We start from the raw sequence: 26,106 nt of genomic DNA, 5'->3' as shown, positions 1-26,106 counted from the left end.
CGACTTAAGATATGAAACTCGGACGGCGATCAAAGCTCAATGCCTCGCTGACTTCGTTGCAGAATACGCAGGGGATCAGGAGGAAAGACCAACTACATGGGAACTCTATGTAGATGGATCCTCCAACAAAACGGGAAGCGGCGCAGGCATAATATTGGTAGATGAAAGAGGAACCCAGATAGATGTTTTCTTAAAATTTGAATTTCCGGCTTCAAATAATCAGGCAGAATATGAAGCCTTGATCGCCGGACTAAAGTTGGCAGAAGAAGTCGGTGCTACAAAGGTGATGATATACAGCGACTCACATGTGGTGACCTCCCAGATAAGTGGAGAATATCAGGCAAAGGACCCAAATATGAAGAAGTACTTGGAAAAAACTTTGGAGTACCTTGGGCATTTTGCAGATACCGAGGTTAAACACATAACTCGGGATTTAAACAGCAGAGCAGACGCCCTGTCCAAGTTAGCAAGTACCAAACTAGGAGGGAACAACAGAAGCCTGATTCAAGAAACCCTCCAAGAACCCTCAGTAGCAAAAACAGAAGACAAGCAAGAAGTACTTGAGGTAACCGGTCTAAACCTCGGATGGATGAATCCCCTAGTCGAATACATGAAATTCGACATCCTCCCTAAGGAGGAGAAAGAAGCTAAAAAGATCCGAAGGGAAGCACAACACTACACCTTGGTGAAAAATATTCTCTACAGAAGGGGGATATCAACACCATTGTTAAAGTGTGTACCAACCTCAAGAACCACCGAGGTACTGGAGGAAGTACATAGTGGGATCTGCGGAAATCATCTCGGAGCAAGGTCGCTAGCCAGGAAAGTAATCCGAGCTGGATTCTATTGGCCGACCTTGCAGAAAGATGCCACAGAATTTGTGAGAAAGTGCCAACCATGTCAGATGCATGCAAATTTCCACGTGGCTCCACCAGAAGAGCTCATCAGTATCACTTCTCCATGGCCTTTTGCAAAATGGAGAATGGATTTGTTAGGTCCTTTTCCCCAAGCGCCAGGACAAGTCAAATACCTGATCGTGGGAATAGATTACTTCACAAAGTGGATAGAAGCAGAACCATTGGCCACCATCACCGCTCAAAGAAGTCGCAGGTTCCTCTACAAAAATATCATCACAAGATATGGGATACCTTACTCCATTACTACAGATAATGGAACCCAATTCACCGACGCTACCTTCAGAAGCTTAGTAGCCAGTATGAAAATCAAACACCAGTTCACCTCGGTGGAGCACCCACAAGCCAATGGGCAAGCCGAGGCAGCCAATAAAGTCATACTGGCAGGGCTAAAGAAGAGATTGCAGGAAGCAAAAGGAGCTTGGGCAGAAGAGCTCCCTCAAGTGCTATGGGCTTACAGGACAACCCCCCAATCCGCCACGGGAGAAACACCTTTCCGACTAGTTTACGGCGTAGAAGCCATGATACCAATAGAAATCAATGAGCAAAGCCCAAGGGTAATTCTCCACGATGAGATCGGAAACGTACGGGGACACAAAGAGGAGCTCGACTTGCTTCCCGAGGTCCGAAAAGATGCACAGATAAGGGAAGCAGCATTGAAACAAAGGATGACTACAAGGTACAACAAAAAAGTCATTCGGAGAACATTTGCCCCGGATGACTTGGTCCTGATCAGGAATGACATTGGAGTCAACAAATCAGGAGAAGGAAAGCTCGCCGCAAATTGGAAGGGACCATACAAAGTCAATGAAAAGTTTTAGGGAAAGGTTATTATAAAGTAACCGACCTGAACGGCACTGAGTTACCAAGGTCGTGGCATGCTTGTAATATGAAAAGGTACTACAGTTAAAAGCGAACTCTACTCCCTGATGTACTCTTTTCCCAACTTCATGATTTTTTCCCAAAAATTAAAGGGTTTTTTCTGGAGAAGGGTTTTTAATGAGGCATCATAGTAGAGGCTAAGGGAAAATAGGCTATTAAAACCCTTAGTAGCAAGAAGGTACCTCCCCAATTAATAAAGATCTTTTTCATCCATAATATCTCTTATAAACTCCTTTTTATTTTTATAAATCCTTCTACGAAACGCGCCGACTTAAGCTCGACAAAACGTGAAAATCCCATGAACCGACCTAGATGGTCGTCAGGATAATAGGACGAGGTACAAGTCGGCGTAAAGAGGTTATATAAGCCGATCGTAAACAACTCGAAAACAACTCGACTCGTAAGTCGAAACAAGACTCCGAGTAGAAAAGCTCGAAAACACTTCGACTCAGAAGTCGGAGTGAAAAACCGAGCAGAATAAAACGCATCGCAAAAATAACCTAAGTCATGAGAACCCAATAAAACATGGTTGGGTGTAAGGAATAACAAAAAGAGATTGAAAAACCTAGAGAAAAGTTTAAAGGCTCCCAAAAAGTCCTTAAACAAAAAGGCTCGGAAAAGCAGACGAGCCAATGGAAAAGGTTTTCGAAAAAGATCAAGAGGACTTTGAAAAATCAGAAAAGCATACACGCGTAAGGTAACTTAAACCCTTATCCAAAAAAGGGTATTTATTATGTTAATTTAAAAAATCCTTATTCAAAAAGGGCACTTGCGAAAATATTTTGTTTACGGCCTTAAAAGGCCGAAAGAAATTGTTCAAACGTCACCAAACAACATATAAAAGTTTAAAAAAGGGGGGACTCACAAGCCGAGCCCCCATATAGCCATAAAAAATCATTTATGCAGAGGAAGACGGATCACCACTACCAGAATCAGGAGGAGCGCCACCAGGACAGGGAAGAGAAGCACCCACAGGAGATGAAGAGGAAGTCGGAGGAATAACTGAAGAACTCGGAGCGTCCTTAGAACGAGGAGGGGACTCAATGATCCTCTGCCCCCGAGTCTTCAATTCTGACTCAGAAATAATTACGGGGACAGGAGGATCCACGATAGCACCGTCAATGACAACTTTATCAGGATGTAAAGGAGAAAGATCCAATTCGGGAGCGATAACTCTGACTTGCTCCAGGAAAATCCTCCATGACTCCTCGGCACCATCAGCGATAGAGTCCTCCAACTCGGCGTACGCATTCCGAGAATTCAGCAAATCCTTCTTCACAGACACAAGATCTTGAAATAAACTCTGATAACTCTCCTGTGCTGTCTTCCTCAAACTCGCCTCCATATTGCATTGGGCCCGCAGCTTGCTCTCCTTCTCCCGAAGGCTATCTCTCTCCGCCCTCAGCTTAGCTACCTCCTCCTTCAACTCCCTCTCATGGTCCTGGTAAGAAAGAAGCCTCCCCTCCAACTCCTCAACCTTCGAGGTTACCCCCAAAGAGCTGAGAGGAGTCTTCTCAAAGATATCCAAAAGCTTGCCACAAACACCCGCCGCCCTAAAACTCTCCTCAGCCAGAATGGTGAGGTGGTTTCGAACAGAAACATCATCCATACTTATATGAGGATAGATGTTCTTTCGGACGAATGCAAGAGCATCCGCCTTAACCCCACCATCAAAAGAAGAGTCAGACTCTAAAGTTTTGCACTTCTTCTTCTCTGGCTCAGGAAGAAGTCGGGCGGAAGGGAGTGGCTGAGACAAGGTTGAAGAAGAAATCACAATGGGCTGAGAGGGAGTCCCCACGTTCTGAGGAGGAGGAGGAGGAGGAGGAGGAGGAGGAGGAGGAGAGATGATCGCCCTGGCACCGCCAGCCCTGGCCCGAGATTTTGCTTTAGCCTCCTGAACTCTCTGGTAAGATTTCTAAGCATTCTTCCTTGCCATGTCTGCAAAAGAAACAAATAGAAAAAACTATAAGTCGGCAAACCTTAAAGTCGGCAAATGCAAGTCGGAAATAAGAAATGCATATACTACCTAGTTGCGATTGAACAAAGGTCGGCGATCCCTGGAGGAATTTCCTAGTGTCCAAGTATGGGGCCCTCCCCCACACTTCTCGGAAAAACCCCACAATGGCCGCCTCCACCTCGTCCAGGTCATCTAGACCATACTTTTCAGAAGGGGAGGCCTCCAACCAATAAAGGGGAAAGCGAGGGGATCATCCAGGAAAAAGGGGTGGTGACCCTCTACGGCTTGCACTTTGAAAAAATAATTTTTGAAGTCATGGAAGGATTCGTCAAAAAGGGTGAAAATTCTCCGACCTTGTATGGCTTGGAAAGACACCTATTGCTGCTTATTATTTAGCCCACTAAAGGGCTTAGTCATGTGAAAAAGAAAAAAGAAAATCCTCAAAGAGGTCGGAAAGTCCAAAGCGTGACTAATAAATTGATAAATTTTCAGAAAACCCCAAGAATTGGGGTGAAGTTGGGTAGGGGCAACTCGACAGTGGTGCAAAACAGATATTTCAAAATCCGAAAAAGGAAGAAAAACACCCAGACGGGTGATCATACATTCATACATAAAAGAAAAATGAGGGGCCGCCTCATTGGCCCTCCCAAAACAAACCCGGTCTTCCGGACCCGGGATTACCAACTCATATTTTGGCTCGTCCTCCTCCGAAGTACAAATCCTGTGGTGAGTACGAAGATGAGTAATAAACTCAGCGTCGACCAAGGGTTCCTCCCCTAGGACCGTGACATCAACCCACTGAGAAAGAACATCTACAGAAGCCATTTTCTTATGAAAGGTGACAGAAACCTACAAAAAGAAAAAAGAAAAGAAAAATCAAAAAACACGGTCTCTAAAGGGAGGAGTTACGAAGCCAAAATCTACAGACCAACCTATCTACCCACAAAACAAAAGCATGCAAACACAAGGCATGTCGTGAAAGAAGAAAAGCTAACCTTTATCCGAAAGTGAAGGTTGGAAGAAGCAGAAGTCTCCAAACGAAAGAATGCAGCACGAACAAAGAAAGAAGAAATTTGAAAGATTGCAGAAACGAAAAAATGAAAGAGAGGGAAAGTATTTATAAACATGCTAAGGGGCATAATGGTAAAAACGGAGCAGTCATTAATGAGAGTGCACCGTTACCAAAGCCATCAATCCCTAAGTGCATCCCTAACGGACACGACGCTTGAATAGACGTAACTGTCAGAAACAAAAGGTCGCAAAAATCACGTCGGTTTAAAAACCCGTGTTTCCTCCAAGAAAGTCGGCTACGAACCCGAGTTAAATACTTGAACCCAAGCCCTAAAGAGATCTTGGGCTCAAGTAGGGGCACTGTTCATACCCTGGCCCAATAATAAAGGCCCAGGTCCAAAAGAAAGGCTTAGTCCAGATGATTGAGCCTTACTACGCACCGACCTGGTGTCAAGAAGTCGGTGTTGACTACGATTTGTCTTAAAGAAGTCGGGCACGAGATTAGTTGGCAGATAAACACTCATTCAAATGAGTAACCGCCCCTAAAATCTCTCCAACCGCTTCATCAAGCCATATCTTAACCTCCCTAAGATAATGGGACGGTTAACACCCTAAAGATATGGCACTACTCCAACGGTGGTTATTGGCTCACCACTATAAATACACTGACACCCCTCAGGTATCTCTAAGCCCAATACTCTCTAGACCTGCTAACACCCTTGCTAACTTAGGCATCGGAGTGTCTTTGCAGGTACCACCCCCCATTTACCCACGCATACAAGTCGGAAGGAGGCTCCAGCGTGCAAACCAGCTCGGAGACTACCATCCGCGGACGATTGGGCCAACTAGCGTCATCTATTCTATTAATCTCCAGTTACCCACCGTAATAATATTCATAAACAAGTCATGTGAGTTATGTTATTAATAGAAGAAATTTAATTTTAATAATATATAATAAATAAATAATAGATATAACTTTAGGTAAGACTATCGAAATGAATTAAGTCTATTAGATCAACCTGTTTATCCGTAAAAAAAAACGAGTTTTACTTCTAAATTTAATTCTATTTAAATTTTCGAGTAAACAGATAATTAAATCCAATTAATTCAAAAAAGACGGATTAAACATTCATTCTATATAAATTAGTTTTGCATTTTTTTAAAAAAAGGTATATTTTTTATATTTTTAGTCAATATCTTTTTTTTTATCAGACCTATCAACTAATAAAATACTATTTGTTTAAGATTTTTTAAAAATGACATTTTTTGTTAAATTATTTTTAAAAAATAAAATAAAAATTAAATAAATAAGTAATAAATTATTTGAATTAAAAAAATGATGACTCTTAAATAAAATAAATTTAACTGGACCGGTCCTGACCTGTTTAACTCCCAAATTTAAATAAGTCAAGTCTACATTAGGTGGAGTGACTGATTTGATTACCCTAAGATATTTACTGATACAAAAGCAACTAAAATGTAACTAATTTATGTTGAGAAGTTTCTTCGAAGTTAAACTTTTTTTTAGAGGCCTTGACGATTAGCATTAATTTAAAATTTATTTGACTAAATTAAGATTGAATTATAAATATAGATAGCCATGCATGACAGATTAAAAAAAAAAATTGTTGAATGCTTGGAATCAGTCAACTTTTAACAAGGATTATTTCCATTTTTTTCTCCATAAGTAAACCTAAACCCAAACTCAACTGAATCTTGTTTGTCCAATCCTCCTCGATCACATCCTAACTCTAGACACTATGGAAGAAGTGGAGAGCGTCTTCAATACTTTCGACATTGTTTCCGAAATCTCGAACCACCACTTCCTCCTTTTAGACGAAAAAGATTCTAGTTTCAGCAACGCAAAGAGCAGCGTCTACACGCACATCATGAAGGAGTGGAAGATCTTGGAAGAACACCTACCAGACTCTATCTATGTTCGGGTCTACGAGAGTCGCATCGACTTAATGAGGGCGGTGATCGTCGGCACAGCAGGCACACCATACCACGATGGTCTTTTTTTCTTTGACATCAAGCTCTCTTCGAAATATCCAAACAACTCTCTGATTTTATATTTCCACTCCTTTAGGCTCGGTCTCAACCTGAACTTCTACAACTCCGGTAAGGTCTGTTTGAACCTTCTCAACAGGTGACCCAACAAAAAGTGAGACCTACAAGGCTCGACACTGTCCCAGGTCTTGCTCTCAATCCAAGCTCTCGTTCTCAATAAAAAACTCTACTTCAACGAGTATTGGCAGATTCACGTAAACAAAATTTCTCATGAGGCGTGGTCACATGAGTACAACAAAATCATGTTCAGGCTCACGTAGCAACTCGGAAATCACCTGGTTCGCAGGCCGCCCAAAAACTACGAAGCCTTCATCAGGAACCATTTTCGCACCCGGGTTGCCACCATCTTAGCCGCGTGCCAAGAGTACGCCAGTGGACGCGTCATGGTTGGATATTACTGCGGCAAGGGTCTATCACCGAGTTTGTCATGTTCGAAGGTAAAAATTTTGCGATTTTTTCGGAAAATGTTGAGGAAAAACTTGTACCCCAAACTGGTTCAAATATTTCAATCTTTGGAGAGTTTTCATGTACCCGAAAAGTTGGAATTAGATGAGGATGAACAAGAGAATAATAGCGATGAAAACAAAGGCGGCAGAAAGATCATCGTGATGGCTTCCCCAAAAGATAAAAGGAAGGTTAGGATCTTCAAGAAGGTTGTAGCTAGGATCAAAAGAGTAATGATGAGGTGGAAGAATAAGAATAGTAGTAGAAACAACAAAATAACTAGTTAGGCACCCAGCTACTCTTGATGTCTTTAGAAGTTACATAATTTGTTGTCTGCTTTTAATTTAGTGGTTTTGTATTGTAATCTTATTTTGATTTTTTATTGTTTAATGTTTAGCTGTTTATTAGTCATTGTTTAAGAGGTGATTCACCTTTATAAACTAAAGAAAAACTAATATTACTTGAATATTCCAAATACAAAAACGTTATTTGATTGTCTCGTTTCATAATTTTATGTAAATCAAATTTACTGAAATTGAATTAGGTTTGTTAGTAGTAGATCGAATCTATAATATTTGAATTATTTTATTTCGGGTTCAAACATAAATTGAATTCAATGAATTTGAATTACGCCAAACACTACTAAATCGAATCAATGAATATCGATTTATCTGTACACTACTAAATCGAATAAAAAAGTTTTAATTTAGCCCTCTTAAAATTTATACCTGGTACTCGCCGGCTAATGATAAATTGGCTCCATTAGCTTCGATTTACTATGAATTCTACTATATATAAAAATCGAAAGGAGTTAATTCGATTTAGTATATGCCTACATTACTAGAAAACTAGCTAGTTATTACAGATGGATATTTTCGACAGATTTTATCCCAGAGAAATACATACAGGATTTGTGAGGAATTTTTTATCAGAAACAAAAAAAAATGAATTAGCATAAATTACACGCGAAAAAGAGAATCCGTCGATAATTCTGTCGAAAAAACTTTTTTCATAAAAAATGGTTACCAAAAAAAAATTCGTCTGTAATTTAATGGACAAAAATACTGAGTTTTATTAAATTATTATAGACAGAAGTCACCAAAAAATTAGTATAGATAGAAAATCTGTGTGTAATTTAAAAGGAAAAGTCTAGGGGCCAACAATTTTAATGAATTTTGGCCAGCATGTAACCAGCAGAGAAAGGCGAGCCATTGGATGAAATCTCACATCAATTTCACACCATCAAATCATCATTAACAATCACAAAAATTAATGGCCCTTAGCATTTCTCAATTTAAAATATTCCGTCAAAAAAATTGAGTTTAATCTAACTCAGACCCTACCCTCTCGAGCTCGAGCTCCATTCACACTCCACACCAGTGAAGAGCTTCTTCCTCTCTCCGTCCACACTCTCTCCATCGCACGTGCTTCTTTCACCGCTGCCGTCGCCGCTCGCGCTGCACGATCTGACCTCAGCAACAGCCATTCGCTGGTCACCTCATCCACCGGTTCAGGAATCATTGCACTTGTCCTAATTCAAATTGGTATGGTTTCGCATCACTTTAAATTTTTGAATTCTTCTTATTTGAAATTTTTTATATTTGTTCTTTTGTGAATTTTTAACGAGTAGCATTTGTGGCTCCAATCTGCCATGAGAGAAGAATCTTCTCACTCTCAATAGGGAATCACACGAACACAAAATAGGTCACTTCATCTCTTCTTCGGTCTCTATCTTTTAATTTTTTGCTGATTTGAATTTCCTAAACTAGTTAATATTAATCTGGAATCATCAATTTCAGCTTTCTATCAGTTTAATTCAGTTAATTTTAGTTTGGATAATCATTTACTTCATCAGTTTATTGCCATTGCTATTTTTAATATCTAATCTGTTTGTTTGAGAGATGAATGTGATGGATAGTTTTTTAATTTTATTTTGATATTATTGGATATTAGAAAAATTATTTGTAAATGTATAGCAGTATTAAGAGAGTTTTTGGTCATGAACGGTGAAACTTTGCTTATTGCTGTTTAGGTAATTTAGGATCAAAAGTGTTGGTTCCTTCAAAGAATTTGTCAAGAAGCAATTACCATGATCTCAGTGAAAGACCTTTTTCCAATGAGCTCTGTAACTTCCTAAGCTCTAGACCTGTTATTGCAATGGTTACGGATTAAGCCTTACAACTTATAATTGACTCTTCCTCTTTCTTATTTTCGAAATCAAACACAAATCACAAATAGAACATGGATGTGTGGGCCTTCGAACCCCTGGTATGGCTTGAGAGCGGGGGTAGCGTAAAGTCTTTTTGCCTATAAAATTTCATAATGTCCTCTAAAGAGGATTGGATATTGTCCTTTTTTTTATTTTGAAGGAGTTGCCTGGTCTCTGAATGAACTTCCAGTGCAAGCTCGTCGTTTGAGTTTGCGTATCTCCTTTGTCTTGCTTCCCATTTTAGTGCTGGGTTAGTAGGCCAATCATTCTCTGAATCTCCGCTTGGAATTCCACATTTTGCACCACAACTCGGCTTGCGATAGTTGTGGAATTCTATTGTCGACCATTATTGAAGTTCCTATGTAAAGAGTGTATTATAAAAGAGAGCTAATGTAGTGGAGTTAGTATTTGTGACCTCATGGTAGGTACCAAATATTTCGTTCATGATAGTCCTGTCGAGCTATAGCAACTCCTTAGAACAGTGAGCTGCTTTTGTTGGAAGAACTATACATTGACTTGGGTTGAGCAACTCCCGTGGAAACACCTACAAAAAATAAGTGAAATAAGTGAAATAAGTGAATCCGAGAGTGTGATTATATCTTTCTTACACTGCTCACCCTCCTTTTTAAAGAATGTGATTATATTCTTTCGCGTATTTTTTACTAAAATAAAATAAAAAAATTTATTATTTTTTAAAATCTCATTTTTTAACTTTAATTTCTCAAGTACGATTTTATTTTGTCTAAAGCAAGTTCGCAGCAACCTCAGCGAACTCCACTTTAAATTCGAATAAATTCAAAAAAATAGTTAATTTAAATTCTTAAGCTTTACAACGGACAACGATAACCATTATCATCATCTCCAGAATACGTAGAGAGCACACAAGAATACACATAAATAAGTCATATTTTTATTAGAAAAATAATAGATTGTTTTTTAATTTATAATGAGAATTTTTTTTGTTAAATATGGCTTATTCCTATGTATTTGTTTACGACGATAATAATAATTGCTATTGCCATTAATAATGTTAAAGAAATTGAAGTGAAATTCACTGAAATTAAGTATAATCTACAAAATATAAAATCCGCCTAAGAGTACGACGATAATAATAATTGCTATTGCCATTAATAATGTTAAAGAAATTGAAGTGAAATTCGCTAAAATTAGGTATAATCTACAAAATATAAAATCCGCCTAAGAGTATGACGAACTTGTCATAAAAAATGATATTTAAAAAATTATATATAAAAAAATAATTATTTTTTATTTTATTTCTGAAAAAAATCACAAGTTTCGCCCTAATTATCAATGTTAGTTTTGAGATTTTGCTTTTTATGTTATTTGTTACTTGATTTGCGGCTCACATGTCCAAACTTATAGGGCTTGTGACCGAAGAATGACTTACTTATCAAGACTATATATCAATTCAAATTGTATGATATTTGATATCCATGATTTAATGTTGGATGAATTAAATTTATGGTCGATAAAAAAGTTACTATATGTACCGATTTGGAATGATTTTAAAAAAATATTTATTATTTTTTTATAAATAAAAATAATTTTATATTTAAATAGATTTTTTAAAAGATTTTTCAAATATTTAAAATATGTTATATTTTTTATTTTTTGAAAACAAAATATTATTAGTTTTTTTAAAAAATAAATAATTTAATTTTATAATAAAATAAAATATATTTTTTAAAAATTTATCTAAATAATTTTAATAAAAGTATTTTATTAAAAAATTATTATTATTATTATTTTGCTAAAACAATCCAATATAAACCAACACTAAATATTTAAATTCAACTCTGATACAAAAGTTCTAAAACAGTTACAAAGGTGTATAGATAAATTTTCAAAAATAAAAGATAGATATTTATTACGTTCTATTTTTAAGAAATTCTCGCTATATAAAATTAGAGTGATGGGTATATACATAGAAGGGAGTGACTAACAAAATTGAATTTGTCTTTCCTGAAGCTAAGGTTTCCCTAGACAGAATGAGTTCATCACATCACAAGCAGAAGGAGGCAGCTAACACCATGAAAGGAAGAGAGCAGATCTTCAATGTCTTCGATATTGTTTCGGAAGTCCCCGATGACCATTTCTTTGGCTCACCATCAGAAGAAGCTAGCAGTTACAGCACCGCCAACAGCAATCTCTCCAAGCGCGCCATGAAAGAGTGGAAGATCTTGGAACAGAACCTTCCAGACTCCATCTACGTCCGGGTCTACGAGAACCGCATTGACCTAATGAGGGCGGTGATTATAGGCGCCGCGGGAACGCCGTACCACGATGGTCTCTTCTTCTTCGACATCCAGCTCCCTTCTAAATACCCAAACTATCCTCCGGAAGTATACTTCCACTCGTTCGGGCACGATCTCAACCCGAACCTCTACAACAACGGCAGGGTCTGCTTGAGCCTCCTTAACACGTGGCAGGGCAGGTCAGCCGAGAAGTGGGATCCACGCGCTTCGACGCTCCTTCAGGTCTTGCTCTCAATCCAAGCACTCGTTCTCAACGAGCAACCGTTTTTCAATGAGCCTGGGACTTCGTTCGGACGCCTTATCTTTCAGAGCAGGTCACGTGTCTACACCGAGATGGCGTTTCAGCTCACGTGGGAAGTTGCCATGAACCTCGTTCATAGGCCGCCCGAGCACTTTGAGGCCTTCGTCCTTCAACACTTCTGCACGCGCTCCGTGGCTGTCTTGGACGCGTGCCGCGAATACGCCAATGAGCGCGTGTGGGTCGGGTATTATTGCATGAACCAAGGTGGTGATGGTAGGTCATCCAGTTTGTGTTCTTCTTCAAATGTGAAAGTTTCGGCATCTTTTAAGAAGAGTTTGGTGGAAAGTTTGTACCCTAGGCTGGTTCAAACGTTTCAATCATGCGGTGCGGATTTGAATGGTACCCCAAAAGAGTTGGAATCAGAAGTTATTATTAACAAGCAACCCAAAAGGAAGCAAATGATTGATCCGACGATGCATGAAAACAAGGGTGAGGCTGGGAAGCATAACAATAAGGGTGGGATCTTCATGAAAGCTGTGGATAGGATCAAAACGGCGTTGGGATGGAAGAAGAAGAAGACAGACTCCAAACAATTCTAGGTTTTTGTAACGGTTAGTTAGGAGATAAGTAAATCCTGTTTGACCTTTAATTAGCCTTCTTAATTATTATTTGACAAAAAAGACAAATTGATATTTAATTTTGTTATGCCAAGATAAATAAAATCATGATTAATTAAAATTATTTTTATATTTTTAAATATTAGATATTTTAATTTTTTTTAATTAGTCAAATTTTTTTTAATTAATAGATTAACAACTTCTTTGACACTTTTTTTATTATTTTCTTTCAATAATGTTTAACTGTTTAGGCTAGAAGAATATGATAAAAAAATGTTTATAAAGTTTTATATATAAATATATTAATATATTTTTTCTTGAAAAAAATAGTATTCTTAAAATAGTTTTATATATTTTTTCGTAGTTAATCATTATTTCTGTGATCCCTAATAGATGCAGGTAAATTGGATGTTATAATGTTATATATTAGGGTTGGGTAACAATTGAAGGAAGGATCCTTAGCACTCGTTTGAAAAGTAGCAAAAGTTATTTTTTAATTTTTAAATTATGAAAAGTTATAATATAATTTTATGTTTCTAAAAAATTAATTTTTTAAAAATTCATAATTTTAAAAAAAAGTAGATCTAGTTTAGTAAAATTTTTATTTTTTAAAAATAGTTTATAAAAATTAATTTTTTAAAAGTTGTAACATTTATGTTTGGTAAATCAAATTAAAAATAATTTTTAATAAATACAAGTAACATCAATTGTATTTGATAAAATAGTTTTTAAAATTTAAAAATACTATAATAAACGTAAATGTAAGTATTAAATTTAAAAATTGGTTAACGTTATATTAGACTTTTAAATTTTGAAAAACATAAGCAACTTTAAAAAGTTCTATCTTAAGTGTTTTCAAAAATACCTCGATATGATCTTTTTTATTTACCAAACATAAAATGAGGAGTTTGTTCTTCTAAAAAGAACAAAATATATCTACCACCATTTACACCCAAGCTTCTACATATATTCTTTTCGGTCTTTTTTTTATTATTTTACCACTCTATTTTTATTATTAAATTTGTATTTAACATTGTGTATGGTATGAAATCTCAATTTTAATTTTTTTCACATGTGATTTTATTTTTATATAGCTTGCTATTATTTTAATAGTTAGTTATAGCAAATTCTTGACTCCAATAAAAGAGGAGAAAATTCTAACAGGAGTAAAAAAAATATAAAATAGCAACAAAATATACATTGACAATACATTTGTTTTTTATTTTTACCTACCATATCATACACAATAAAACAGTAAATACTAACTACACAATAATTTTTTTGGTATTACCATCAAAATTATTGTAAATTAAAATTTTATTACTATTCACCACATACAAGACCACCGTTATAGGTGAAGGTGAGATAGAAGAACCAATTTTTAATGATATTAATAAAGAATCAATTGTTTAAACGATTATAATCTTACTGATTAGGTTATGTAAAATTAACATCTATTATTAAAAAGTATTTGTTATCATTGTTTTGTTTTAATATTTATTTTATTGTCTAAAAAAATTATATTTTTTGAGTTATTTATCTACAACTTTAAAATAGATATTTTTATAATTAAAAATTTAAATACAAAATAATATATTTATAAATTACTATTAATAAAAATTCTTATCAGCTTTTCTTTCCAATCTATCCAAAAAGGTTTATACTAGTTATGTATTCAGAATTCAAATGTACAGAGTATTCAATTTTTTCCAAAATCGGATTCTGATCTTTACCATTTGGCTGTCATTCTCATTGTATTACAGCTATCGAATTTAACATGAAGTTTTGGTAAATGGCCAATGGTTTAAAGTTATCATCTCTGTACAATCATATATTCAATTAAAAAATTAAATGAAAAAATGATTATAAAAAATTATATATGTTAACTAATATAAATTTACGGTGATTGCTACGGTACGATGATAAATTCATGCGTACTGATACGTTTAAGATGTGGACAAATAATAATAAGACATGTGGAATTTATTTTTCATGTCAGTATTTAAATTTTTTTTTTAAATATATAGTATATCACCACTTTTACTAAAATACTTTTTTAATTAAATAAAAATAAAAAATATTTATTTATTTAATTTTATAAAAAGACTTAAACATCCTTTCTTTATTTGATTAGATAAAAATACTCTTTTAAATTAATTAAATTTTAGAATTCAATTAATCCTAACTTTATAGTTCAAATAATTAAAACAACAAAATAAAAATATATTAAAAAAATAAAAAATCAAAATTATTTTTTATCTGCGTTAAACATATTAAAAAAATAAAAAATCAAAATTTTCTTCATCTGGGTTGATAAACCCTGTGTCTTCTTCATCTTCTTCTCACCTCTTCCTATCCTCTCTCACCACATCCTTCACCAGAGAACCCTGATCCCCTCTCAATCTCCCAAACCCAACCACAAGAAGCACACTATTCTTCACCTTATCCATCACATGCAACAGCGACTTCGGGTCCGCCGCCGTGAACACGTGGTCCCTCCCTCCGTTCCTCTGCCAGTACTTCTGCCCCTCCAGCCACTCCACCAGCGCTTCCTGCGTCTCCTCGTCACTGTATGCCGCCTCCGAGCCATTGCCTTGCTGGCTCGTCGGCACCAGCTGGCTCAGCGACGAGAAGAACGGCACGTAGAACAGCTCCGCTTCTTCCGGGTCCATCACCCGGGTCACCGGTGACCCTATCCGATCTGACTCTGGATGGTTCATGTCTAGGAATAGAAACCACTCTCCCATGTGCTGGTGTCCTGGGTAACTCAGCGAGGTTAGATTCTCAGGCGTGCCGCCGCCTCGGGAGGCGGACCGGGCGGCGATGACACTGTAGGTGAACCGAATGGGAAGGTCGTACATGTAGACCTTAATGGCGAAGGACGAGGAATCTGCAGTGGCTATGATGGCGGTGTCGGAACAGGGTTGACTGGCGGAGGCGAAATTTACTGTCATGTCAAAGCCGGAGTTGTTGTCGGATTCAGATTCTGGCATGGTGGTGTGGCGGTTGGGGAAGGCGTTGAAGAGTGCACAAGTGACGAAGATAAATAAATAAATATTTTTTATTTTTATTTAATTAAGAGGGTATTTTAGTAAAAGTGGTGATATATTATATATTTAAAAAAGAAAAAATTAAATGCTGACGTGGAAAATAAATTCCATATGTCTTATTGTTATTTGTCTATATTTTAAACGTATCCGTATGTATGAATTTATTATCGTACCGTAGCAAACACCTAAATTTATTGATATGTTACCTAAAAAATGTTAATTAGCTTCACACATTGTCATTTAAGTACTATTTTATCCTCAATCTCTTTAAAAGCAATGCATGCATGTGTCCTTATCCTACCATTTCAGTTTTTAACTCGATTTAGACTAATTTTGTATAGTTGTCTAGCACCTTGCCAAAAACGTTACGGTATGGTTTCTGTGGTACCCTGTAACTGAAAGGTTTTGCTCTACCAAAAATTCACATATGTTAACTTAATTGTCCTATGATTTTAATATGCTCACATTCCACCATTTTTATTAGAGAAATGCTTCGTATAGAAAACGTGTTTTGTCAACACTATTTAAAGACTAATATTCTTTATTGTCATTACTTCATCACGTTTAAGTTTAACTTTTATTTATTTATTCAACTCACCGAAACCTATAAAGAAAAAGAAAAAGAAAAATTGTAATATGCTTTGACAAAGATCCTTGTTTAGCTTGCATAAGCACTTAGCCAAGTTTACAACTTATATATTACAAGTTACAACCTAACTTATCAAAGTTTCATGGTTTGATGCTTGGATGAACCATTGGTCATGCCTACTAATGCAAACCGCAAGTTAAAATTTGGTTTACCAAGTCCGTATATCAAAATTGTGGTGATGGTTAATCCGTTAATTGAGCGTTACACCACCGGATCCATCTAAAATGTGTCAAAACATACGGGTTTTTTTGCTTTGTACATTATTTCCAAACTGTCTCAATTCATTTTGCATGACTCCACTTACGTACGGTAATTTTCGGATAGAGACCATGAGCTTGAGCCCATGACAATTACACCGGATTGAAGAAGAAAGCAACACAAGAACTCTTAGCAAATACATACACAAATTATATAGTTTCAATATGTTGGTAAAGTTGTAGGAAATTAAATGAAAATGCACTAGTACGGTGTCTCTCCCCGTAAAAATATCTGTTGGTCTAGTGTTGGATCTACAAAGTCTCGATCCGTATTTACCGCAAAGATATTTGCTAGCTAACCCCTATTAATTTTATGAACCTTCATTAATAAAACCCTAAGCGATGGATGCCCAATTGCCCATGATGAATCTAATTAAAGAAAGTGATGGGGTTAGAAGACCATGCGGTGTTTACCATAATTATACTTGTTTAACTCACTCTCTTACCATGACTAAAAATGCTAAACCCATGGCATGCATAATGATCCGAATTCCTTGCTCATTCAACTCATCGTTAGTTAGTTAGTTACTCTCACTAACCCCTCATCTCTTGCATCTGCTGCCAGCTGCCAGCTGCCAGTTGCCCCTCCATTTCCCAATAACGTAACCGTTTCTTGGAATAAACACTAACACAAACACATCATCATTCCCACACCACTCAATCACTACAATCCTTTCCTCAAAAAAATGGCTGACCTGAATAATTTCGAGCGCTTCGACGTCGTTTCAGACCATTCAGACCACCACTTTTCCCAACCAACTGCTAACACTACCAAGAAACAGAAACAGAACCGCAACCCGGAACCAACCAACCACGCTGCCCGAAACTGTTTTACAAACACGGGCAGCAAAGTGTACAAGAACATAATGCGAGAATGGAAGATCCTCGCCAACGGCCTGCCCGACTCCATCTACGTCCGCGTCTACGAGAGCCGCATCGATCTCATGAGGGCAGCAATCGTCGGCGCCGCAGGTACACCCTACCACGATGGACTCTTCTTCTTCGATATTGCTTTCCCGCCAAATTACCCGTCCCAACCTCCCAAGGTTCACTACCTCTCTTGCGGGTTCAAACTCAACCCGAACCTTTACCATAACGGCGAAGTGTGCCTCAGCCTCATCAACACCTGGATCGGTAAAAAGAGCGAGAAGTGGGACCCATGCGGTTCAACCGTTTTGCAGCTCCTCGTTTCTCTCCAAGGCCTCGTCCTAAACGACAAGCCGTTTTTCAACGAGGCCGGATCCGAAATCTTCGGACGCGCCTTCTTTGAGAAGCAGGCGCGTTCTTATAACTATTCCGTTTTCTTACTTAGCTGTAGGACTATGCTGTTTTGGCTCCAACGACCTCCGCGGAACTTCGAGGAATTCGTTCACGCGCACTTTCGTGGCAGCGCGTGTCGGATTCTGCGGGCGTGCCATGAGTACGTGAATGGGCGCGTGAGGGTTGGGTGGTACGGTGTGAGCGACGTTGGGGAGAACGGTGACTCTTCCCATCGGTCGCGTGCGAAGGTCCCGGAGGAATTCAAGGCATCGATGGGGAAGTTGTATCTTCGGATGGTTGTGGCGTTTCAACTGAATGGTTCTTCGTTGTGTTCGGAGCTTTTGGAATTAGAGAACAGTGATAAAAATGGTGGTTCGTCGAAGAATAAGGGGCATGGTGGTGACAGAAAGTATGGGAAGATTGTCAGGAAGGTGTTGGGGAAGTTTAGGAAGTTTTATGCTTTGAAGAAGGATCAAAGTAGAAGAGTCGACGTGTCAAAGTGATCCCTTCAAGGTAAAATTCCAATACATATATGATATGATGTTCTACTCTTCTAGCATGATAAATACATTTTTCAATATTGATTTTTAGCGAATATTGATGCTTAAGATTGGCAAAATTAGTTAAACCTAACAATGATATATAGTTTCCCATGTCTTCATTTTCAATTGCTTTCTGTTGATGAAAGATTGATGAAAATCATACAAGAAACTAAATCATTTTGTTTTTAAAAGATAATGTTAAACCCCCTTAACTGACACATTACAACAACTTAATTGGTATTATTTGATGCATGGGGAGAAAAAAGAATCAAGTTGAAAAATGCAATAATTTTTAATTTTGATTTATTTATTTGTCTTGCTTGATTTATGTTATGATGCAGAAGCGTAGCGGTAGTGAGACACTTGACAAGGTAGAGTGGCACTCTTGGGTTTTTTCTGGTCCATGACGGGAGTTTCTATAGTTAACTATGGTGACTTTATTATACGCCAATGTTTCTGTTACTAGCGTCTTTGTGTTTTTGGTCAAGAGATTTTTTGCTAGCTTGATCTATACAGTTTGCACACTTATAGTATTAGGGTTGTGTAGGAGAGCTTATCTCACAATAAAGGATTTAGCTATAACTGGACATTTGACAGCTCTTTTTTTGTCCAACCATCATTTTTAGTTAGGCAACCCCATCAATGGACCACAGGTTTGGAATTCCTTATTAATCCAGTTAATTTCGGCCCACAATTGCTGTGGGCAGATTTTAGGTTTTCAAGCACCGAGTTTTAGGCTTGAAGTGGCGTGAAAAGAGCAATGAACTTCATGTACCATGCATCCTCAATGATTTTGATTTTGAACCTCCAATCCGTCCAATCCATTAGTTGCTTTTATATTTATTTTAATATTTTTGATATAGAAATTTTGTTAAATTCGACCTTCTCCATCTTATATCAGAATGAATTAGGCGCTTCTTTTTTAATCAAATACTTCTAGGCTCTTTGGATATTAACAAATTACCGTATTAAAATGATTCTCATATTAACTGGGGAAATCAAATTTACATTCTTACCGGATTTGAGATTGTGTTCTTCCTAGATGTGTTCATTATCTTTCGCTAACATCCAGCAAACAACTCATACAAATTCAAATTTTGGTATAGGGGGGGGGGGGGTCAAAGAGGAACATTCATAAGATGAAACACGAAAAATTAAGGAAATTTAAGTGTGGTTGGTAGATATGGAAGTATCTCGGACACAGGTAATAACTATTACAAAATTAATATGCAAGTCACAAAAAAAAATTAATAAGCAAAAGCTAAGGGTTTTTTTTTTGGACTTGAGCTACGCCCAACAACTCAAATCCGACTCCAAGAACCACCCGATCCACTTCTTAAATTGGATGTAATGCTAGCCATGTGTCTTTCCTGGCTGCCATTACTTTGAAGTTTGAATAGACTCCCTAGTCCATAGTCATGAATTAAGCCACCTTATTGCTGCGGATGATGTCCTCTGCACGGCGTGGTGAGCTCTTCTATACAGCAAACTCTGACAAAGCCAACGACGATGACCACGACAAACTTCTTTGTACAAATGCTCCAATGAGGCCAGCAAAAAAGACTACGGGAAGCTCCTCTATGCAGCAAGCTCCGGTTAGGTAAGTGACGAAGACGACGAAAAAGCTCCTCAGTGCAGCAATCTCCGACGGGAACAATAATGAAGATGACGAGATAGGTCTTTCAAGGTCGTTCTAAGATGTCCGATTTGGTCTCCTCCATGAACAAAGCTCCAATGTGCCTCTATGTAAGAGGGAGGTAAGAACTATTATTTATAAGACTGAAATGATGACATAATGGTAAGAACATACATTAGAATCTCTTTTGTTATTGATGCAAAATAATTCTTGTAGAGAGACTTTGGATCTTGAGTTCATCTCTTGCATATTAATTGCCTGAAGATATTTATTAGCATATATTGTAAACAAAAATATCTTGAAAAAAAATTATCAAAAACACTCATGAAGTTTATGAACGCTGAGAAAGTACTCATAAACTAAAAAAATTAACATTATACCTATGAAAGACGAGTTTCGAACGACAAAAGTATTTAAACCCTAATTATGTATTAACTTTTTAATAAAATTTTCAAACTAGTTCCACCTTCAACTTCAGTTTATTTTTTCAAACCTTCATAACTCAACCTGCAATTTTGAAACCTTTTTTATGGACTCCTAAACTACTACAATAGATGACGTCGGAATCAATGATGGTGGTGAGGACTGGCACTTTTTATGGCTTGTACTTGTTTATACTTCATTGTGTTCTTCTCGGTAACACACACCACAATCTTCCCTTTCACTTTCATACTCTCTAATAGACCTTTGTTACATAGTGTTCCATCAAGATGAACCAGAAGTAACATTGAATTCCAAAAGTTGTAATCATTCTTGAATAGTTTTGATTCGTAAATAGACTCACCATCATATTTTGCACCATTTCCAAACTTTACTGATATTACTATTCGTCAATCCATAGTGTTTGCTAATACGATAAACATCCATGGAGCATCATTCACAATTGTACTTGATTCAGGACTGTCATTACTGGCTGTAATGGTGACAAGAATCCCCTCCTTTGTTGCTCCAAAACTACCGATCGACATGGCATTTTTGGAGAACAATTGGTCGAAGTCTTCACCGTCACCACCACCACCATTGATTTCGGCCTCGTCTGTTGTAGTAGTTTTGGACTCTATGACAAATATTTCAAAGGTGCAGGTTGAATTATGGAGGATTGGAAAAGTGAGTTGAGGTTGAAGGTGGGAGTAGTTTAGGTATTTTATTAAAAATTCAACAAACAATTAGGATTTGAATATTTTTGTCGTACGAAACTTATCTTCCATGAGTATAGTGTTAATTTCCTTAGTTTATGGATATTTTTGTCAATATTTGTAAATTTTATGGATATTTTTATATTAGTAGTTTTTTTATTTAGTAATAAAAAATAGAAAAAACTCTATAATTTAAATAAAACAAATTTTTATTGTATTTTTTTGTTTTTTAAGTATTACCTTATTGTAAATTAAAACATGAAGGGCTATAGTAAGGGGAATGAATCTTCTTAATAGTTAAAAAAAATTTGAGAATGTAAAGTGTAATTTCTAATCTTTTATTGTTTTCTCTTTCATATTTATTGATGGTCCTACTTATAAAATTAATAATAAAAGATTACACTTTACTCCTTCAATTATTAAAAGAGATAATGGAGTTTGTATACAATAACTACAATGAGCTGTTTATTGGGCCTAAATAAACTAAAGGTGAAAACTCAGATGCAGTCGACTTTAAGTGAAGTTGATGTCTAAGAGCCGTTAGATGAAAATTTAGTCAAATCAGTCAAATCATCTAACCGCTCTCATCTATCAACTTCATGTGAAGTCGATTGCACCTGAGTTTGCACCTAAACTAAAAGAATAAATTAACCCTCAATAACCCTAATTCCTAATGGTTGTTTAGTTTACCTCACCCCCAAATTAATCCTATTTCAAAATTTCCCCAATTACCCAATCCTATTGGTTTCCACAGTTTGGCTCCCCTGCCCCAAACCCTCCCAGTCGCTGCAAAGACGCCCATCAACGGAGAACCGCGTGCGCTAGAAGCTGCAACATCGGAAGGCGACCCGTCCTCGCGAGCGTCCTTCATCGCTCCCCTCAAGTCCCTCGACCTCTTGCCGTTACCCATCTCCCCGTCACCGGAGCCCAGCCTCTGCGCGGTACCCCTCCGAACCAATCAGCCTCACCCTATTCTGTTGCACATCTCGTCGCGCGGAAGTCGTCGACTCCAGCAAACCCGTCGCACTGGTGGCAGCCAAGCATCCGATCCTGGAAGATTACCCGCTTGCTTGTCGATCATCCATTGGGACCACAACGAACATCACCGCCGGCAGTAGGCTAACCATTCAAGGTTAGTGGGTTGAGTTGTTCATTTATTGAATAGTAATCGCTGTTGCATGTTGTACTATTGACTGATTTTGCTTCTGATATGAGTGATTATACGTACTAAGAAATCATTAGAAATTAGCTGTTGCTTGGATGTTTGCTGTTCATGATAGATATTTTTTGCCCCTTTAATTGGATAGATACTTTACTAGGTAATCAGATGGTTGGTTTTCACAGTCGCATGTATCCATGTTTGATTATAATTTTCCTTTTATTTAAATATGCTTACTATATGGTCAACTGGAGGATTGAATCGGTTATTTTTTCATTCTTACACGGTTTGTTTTTTTTTTTAAGTAAACTAATGCATGTATGATACGAAAATTGGCTCCTGATATGAGATACCAAATACTAATTTTAACTGAAATTGGTGGCTAATTTAATATCTATTCACGTTGCTGTTTCTGGCTGTGAACATTGATTTATGGGGCTGCCATTTTGTTGGATCGAGTTAGAATATTTGACATTAATGATTGTTATGTTGGTAACTGATTCACCCTGTCTATTGGACCAATTGAACTAATGCTGATGGAATCCTTTATGTTTAGGGGTGTTATACACGTATTGGAAGGTTGGTCTTTATGATAGATATTTTTACCGGTTTAATGGGTGGCCTAATTGAGTAAGCGTTCGGATGGTTGGTTTTCATTGTCGATTGAGTGCTTGCTTGATTATGGTTTTTCTTTTAATTAAAGAGGCGTATTGTATGGGCAAATGGAGAATTGATTTGGTTGATGTCTGATTTTTTTTTTATATTTTTTATGTCCTTATGTGTTTTCTTGTTTTTTGGGTAAATATATGTATGTATGACGGAAAAACTGGGTTCTGATTTGAGTTACTAAGAACCAATTTTAACTGAAATTGGTGGCTAAATTAGTATCTATTCGCGTCGCTGTTCCTTGAATATAGTTTTCCTCTTAATTCGATGTGCTTACTATAGGGACAATTGAAGGATTGATTTTGATGATCGTGAATGGCAGTTTGATGTTATTAGATTGAAGGCTTCATTGAATCGGTTGATGTTTGATTGGTTTTTTGTTTTAATCTTTTTTTTGGTTGATTTTGTTAAGTCAACACACCCTTGTATGATGCGCAACCCTGGTTCTGATCTGAGTTAGAAATAACCAATTTTTACTGAAATTAGTGGCTAATTTAAAATATATTCAGAACACTATTGCTGGCTGTAAACATCAATTAATCAGGCTGCCATATTGTTGTAAGGAATATGGATTCGGTACCCAATATTGACTGGATTTTTTAAATTTTACCTTGTCCTGTTATCTATCTTGTTTCTGGATTATTAAATTGAAAACATATTGCAATGGATTGCAGGTGTCAGCAGCGTGACATCCGTCCGGACTTCTGCAATCGATACGAAGAATCAGGTGGGTAAAAAGGTATGAAAATGTTTACGGCGTCGCCCATACATACAGAGGACCAATTGCGTGATCAGGTGTTAGCATACTCACAGCACCTAGCACGAGGACGTTGACGCGATGGGCTGAAGGATTACCACCTGTGAAAAAGGTCAAGGGCAGAAAAAAATAGCATACTCATACTAGAGTGTAACTTTTGATAAGCTTGTTTTGCTTATACATTGGTTCTAGTCTTGGGAATTTATTTATGTGAAACTAGGAGGACGTAACTGTAGAACCTCTTTTAACTTTTGTAATTTTGTGAATATGTTGGTCTTCATTCACTCAGGCACGACATTCTAAAAAATGCATGAAAGTAAACATCTATTTTCTCTGTGAAAGGAAACATTCATATTCTAGCTAAACCGAACATCCGTCTATCTATGTCTTCATTCAGGGATTTATCTTTAGTTTTCCAAAGTAGAACAACTTGAAATTGTTAAGCATTGAGTTATTGAAATTTGAACTTGAGTCAAGTGTTCATGAAGCATTCTGAACAGATGTTACAGCGAAAGTGAACACCCATTTTTCCATCGAAAGTAACCATCCAGATTTTTACTATAACGAACATCCTATCTTTATCCAGAGATTTATGTTTACTTTTCCAAATTCAAATGACTTGAATTTGTTAAGCATTGAGTTCTTGAATTTTGACATTGAGCCAAGATTTCATGAAACGTCCTGAACAGACGCTATAGTGACCACGGTCTGAACATCCAGTTATATGCAAAGATGAACATCCAACATTTGTGAGTAGGGATAATCATGTAATCAATAAGTGGGATCATATAATCAGAATGAACATCCATCTTGTCTAATAAATTAACCATCCGGATGGTTACAATAACGGTGAACATCATTAATATTTAGAAACGAACATCCAATTTTTTTTTTAAAATAAACCCACTCTTTCTGGACCAGATAACCGTTTTCGTCTATGGTATCTAATACATGAAATACGTACTAAAAGTCATGTCCAACAGAAACTAATAACTATTGTCGAATGAGCTTAACAAAGACATGAACCCATCAAATTGGTGGGGCTCATTGCGGCCAACATGAGCACCGACCTCTAGATTCTAAACTTTGTAACCAAGATCCATCTCTTCACTTCCAACCTCAATAACGTCTGATAGTTGCATGGCCTACAATTCCAAAAAAATGATAAGATAAATCCTTAGTATATGTCATTTGCTTGAAACCTCACTAACCAGCACAAACAATGCGACCAAAAAAAGAAATCAAGTCAATCATTCTACCAAGCACATAGACCAAAAAAGAAACCTCACAAACCAGCACAAACAATGTCACTATACATCACATACATGAACATGTAGTAGATACAACTACTAAGCACATAGTGCAGACATCGGTTTCAGAGCCAATGGTGACTAGAGTTGTTTTTTTATTCATTTAGTGTTTATCATGTGTGATCATATGTATATTCTAAACTGAACATGCAGAAAGCATATTAAGTCGCCCATCCATTAATAACTAACTCTTGACTATTTAATTTTTATTATCAAATTAAATCTTAATGATTATAATAACATTCGCTATTTTTCATATTCAACAATCTCATGTTTATACATGCAATTTACATTAAGTCATATAAATTCATATACCAATAAAAGTTAGTCCAAGAAAGACCTAGTTTCATCCAGCGTCATATTAATATGCCATACTTAATTAACACATGCAAGTTCCTCATATATAAAAGCATACCATGAACATAAAACCTTCATAAATTTGGTTGAATCATGAATGTTATGATGCATTTGGGTAAGCATTAAACATAAAAATAAGCACGCCATTTGCATTGAGCATGAACATCTAATTCACATGAAAATAACCATTCATTATCAATGCATTCAACGAATGTTGCTCACCATATTAAATTTCTCACCCTCGACGACATCATGGTTTGCTATGTGTTCATGTGCATGTGATGAATTCTAATTGCCGTCGAAAGATTGAACACGACACAACGGTTCAACTAAATTGGACTCCATTAAAGAACTTTCGCGGAGTGATAATATGAAGACAAACCTAATATGTAAAATGTTGAGGAAAACAGTTTGAAAATGTGTAATATGCTCAAAAGAAAGTGAAGTTTTCCACAATTAAGGAGCCTAAGTAACTAATAAAGGAATAAATACAATTAACGCGCAAACAACTTAGACTAAAGCAGTTTAGAGTGAATTGAGGCTGGAAAGCTTGGTTATTGCAATTGTGTATATTGAATTTGTAAGAGTTAATCAAAATTAGCACAAAGACAATAATCAAGGCAATAATAAAGAAGCCCACTTATTCATGTCTAAGAGTATAAAATAATCACATAAACACAACCATTTGTTCAAAAAGCAATAATAT

General features: G+C 36.6%; 3 protein-coding genes and 1 long non-coding RNA gene across 4 annotated transcripts; 3 read left to right on the top strand and 1 right to left on the bottom strand.

Moving 5' to 3' along the window:
* Positions 1-11,496: 11,496 nt before the first annotated feature.
* On the top strand, positions 11,497-12,603 carry LOC112703204 (putative ubiquitin-conjugating enzyme E2 38). Its single transcript, XM_025754551.3, has one exon. It carries the CDS (start codon positions 11,497-11,499, stop codon positions 12,601-12,603), a length of 1,107 nt encoding a protein of 368 aa, XP_025610336.1.
* A 2,360-nt stretch (positions 12,604-14,963) lies between these two features.
* LOC112757768 (probable arabinosyltransferase ARAD1) lies at positions 14,964-15,614 on the bottom strand. Its single transcript, XM_025806355.1, has one exon. It carries the CDS (start codon positions 15,612-15,614, stop codon positions 14,964-14,966), a length of 651 nt encoding a protein of 216 aa, XP_025662140.1.
* A 1,463-nt stretch (positions 15,615-17,077) lies between these two features.
* Positions 17,078-19,190, top strand: LOC112703200 (putative ubiquitin-conjugating enzyme E2 39). Its single transcript, XM_025754546.3, has 2 exons — positions 17,078-18,350; positions 18,721-19,190. Exon 1 carries the CDS (start codon positions 17,264-17,266, stop codon positions 18,338-18,340), a length of 1,077 nt encoding a protein of 358 aa, XP_025610331.1. The 5' UTR covers positions 17,078-17,263; the 3' UTR covers positions 18,341-18,350; positions 18,721-19,190.
* A 441-nt stretch (positions 19,191-19,631) lies between these two features.
* On the top strand, positions 19,632-24,098 carry LOC140174818 (uncharacterized). Its single transcript, XR_011864708.1, has 3 exons — positions 19,632-20,136; positions 21,906-22,283; positions 23,651-24,098. It is a non-coding gene; the product is annotated as an uncharacterized lncRNA (long non-coding RNA).
* The last annotated feature ends 2,008 nt before the right edge of the window (positions 24,099-26,106 follow it).

Source organism: Arachis hypogaea, chromosome 1, assembly GCF_003086295.3.
Source record: "Arachis hypogaea cultivar Tifrunner chromosome 1, arahy.Tifrunner.gnm2.J5K5, whole genome shotgun sequence".
Taxonomy (NCBI): Eukaryota; Viridiplantae; Streptophyta; class Magnoliopsida; order Fabales; family Fabaceae; genus Arachis; species Arachis hypogaea.
The sequence above is the reverse complement of the archived record's forward strand: the minus strand, read 5'-3'. Positions and strand labels throughout refer to the sequence as shown.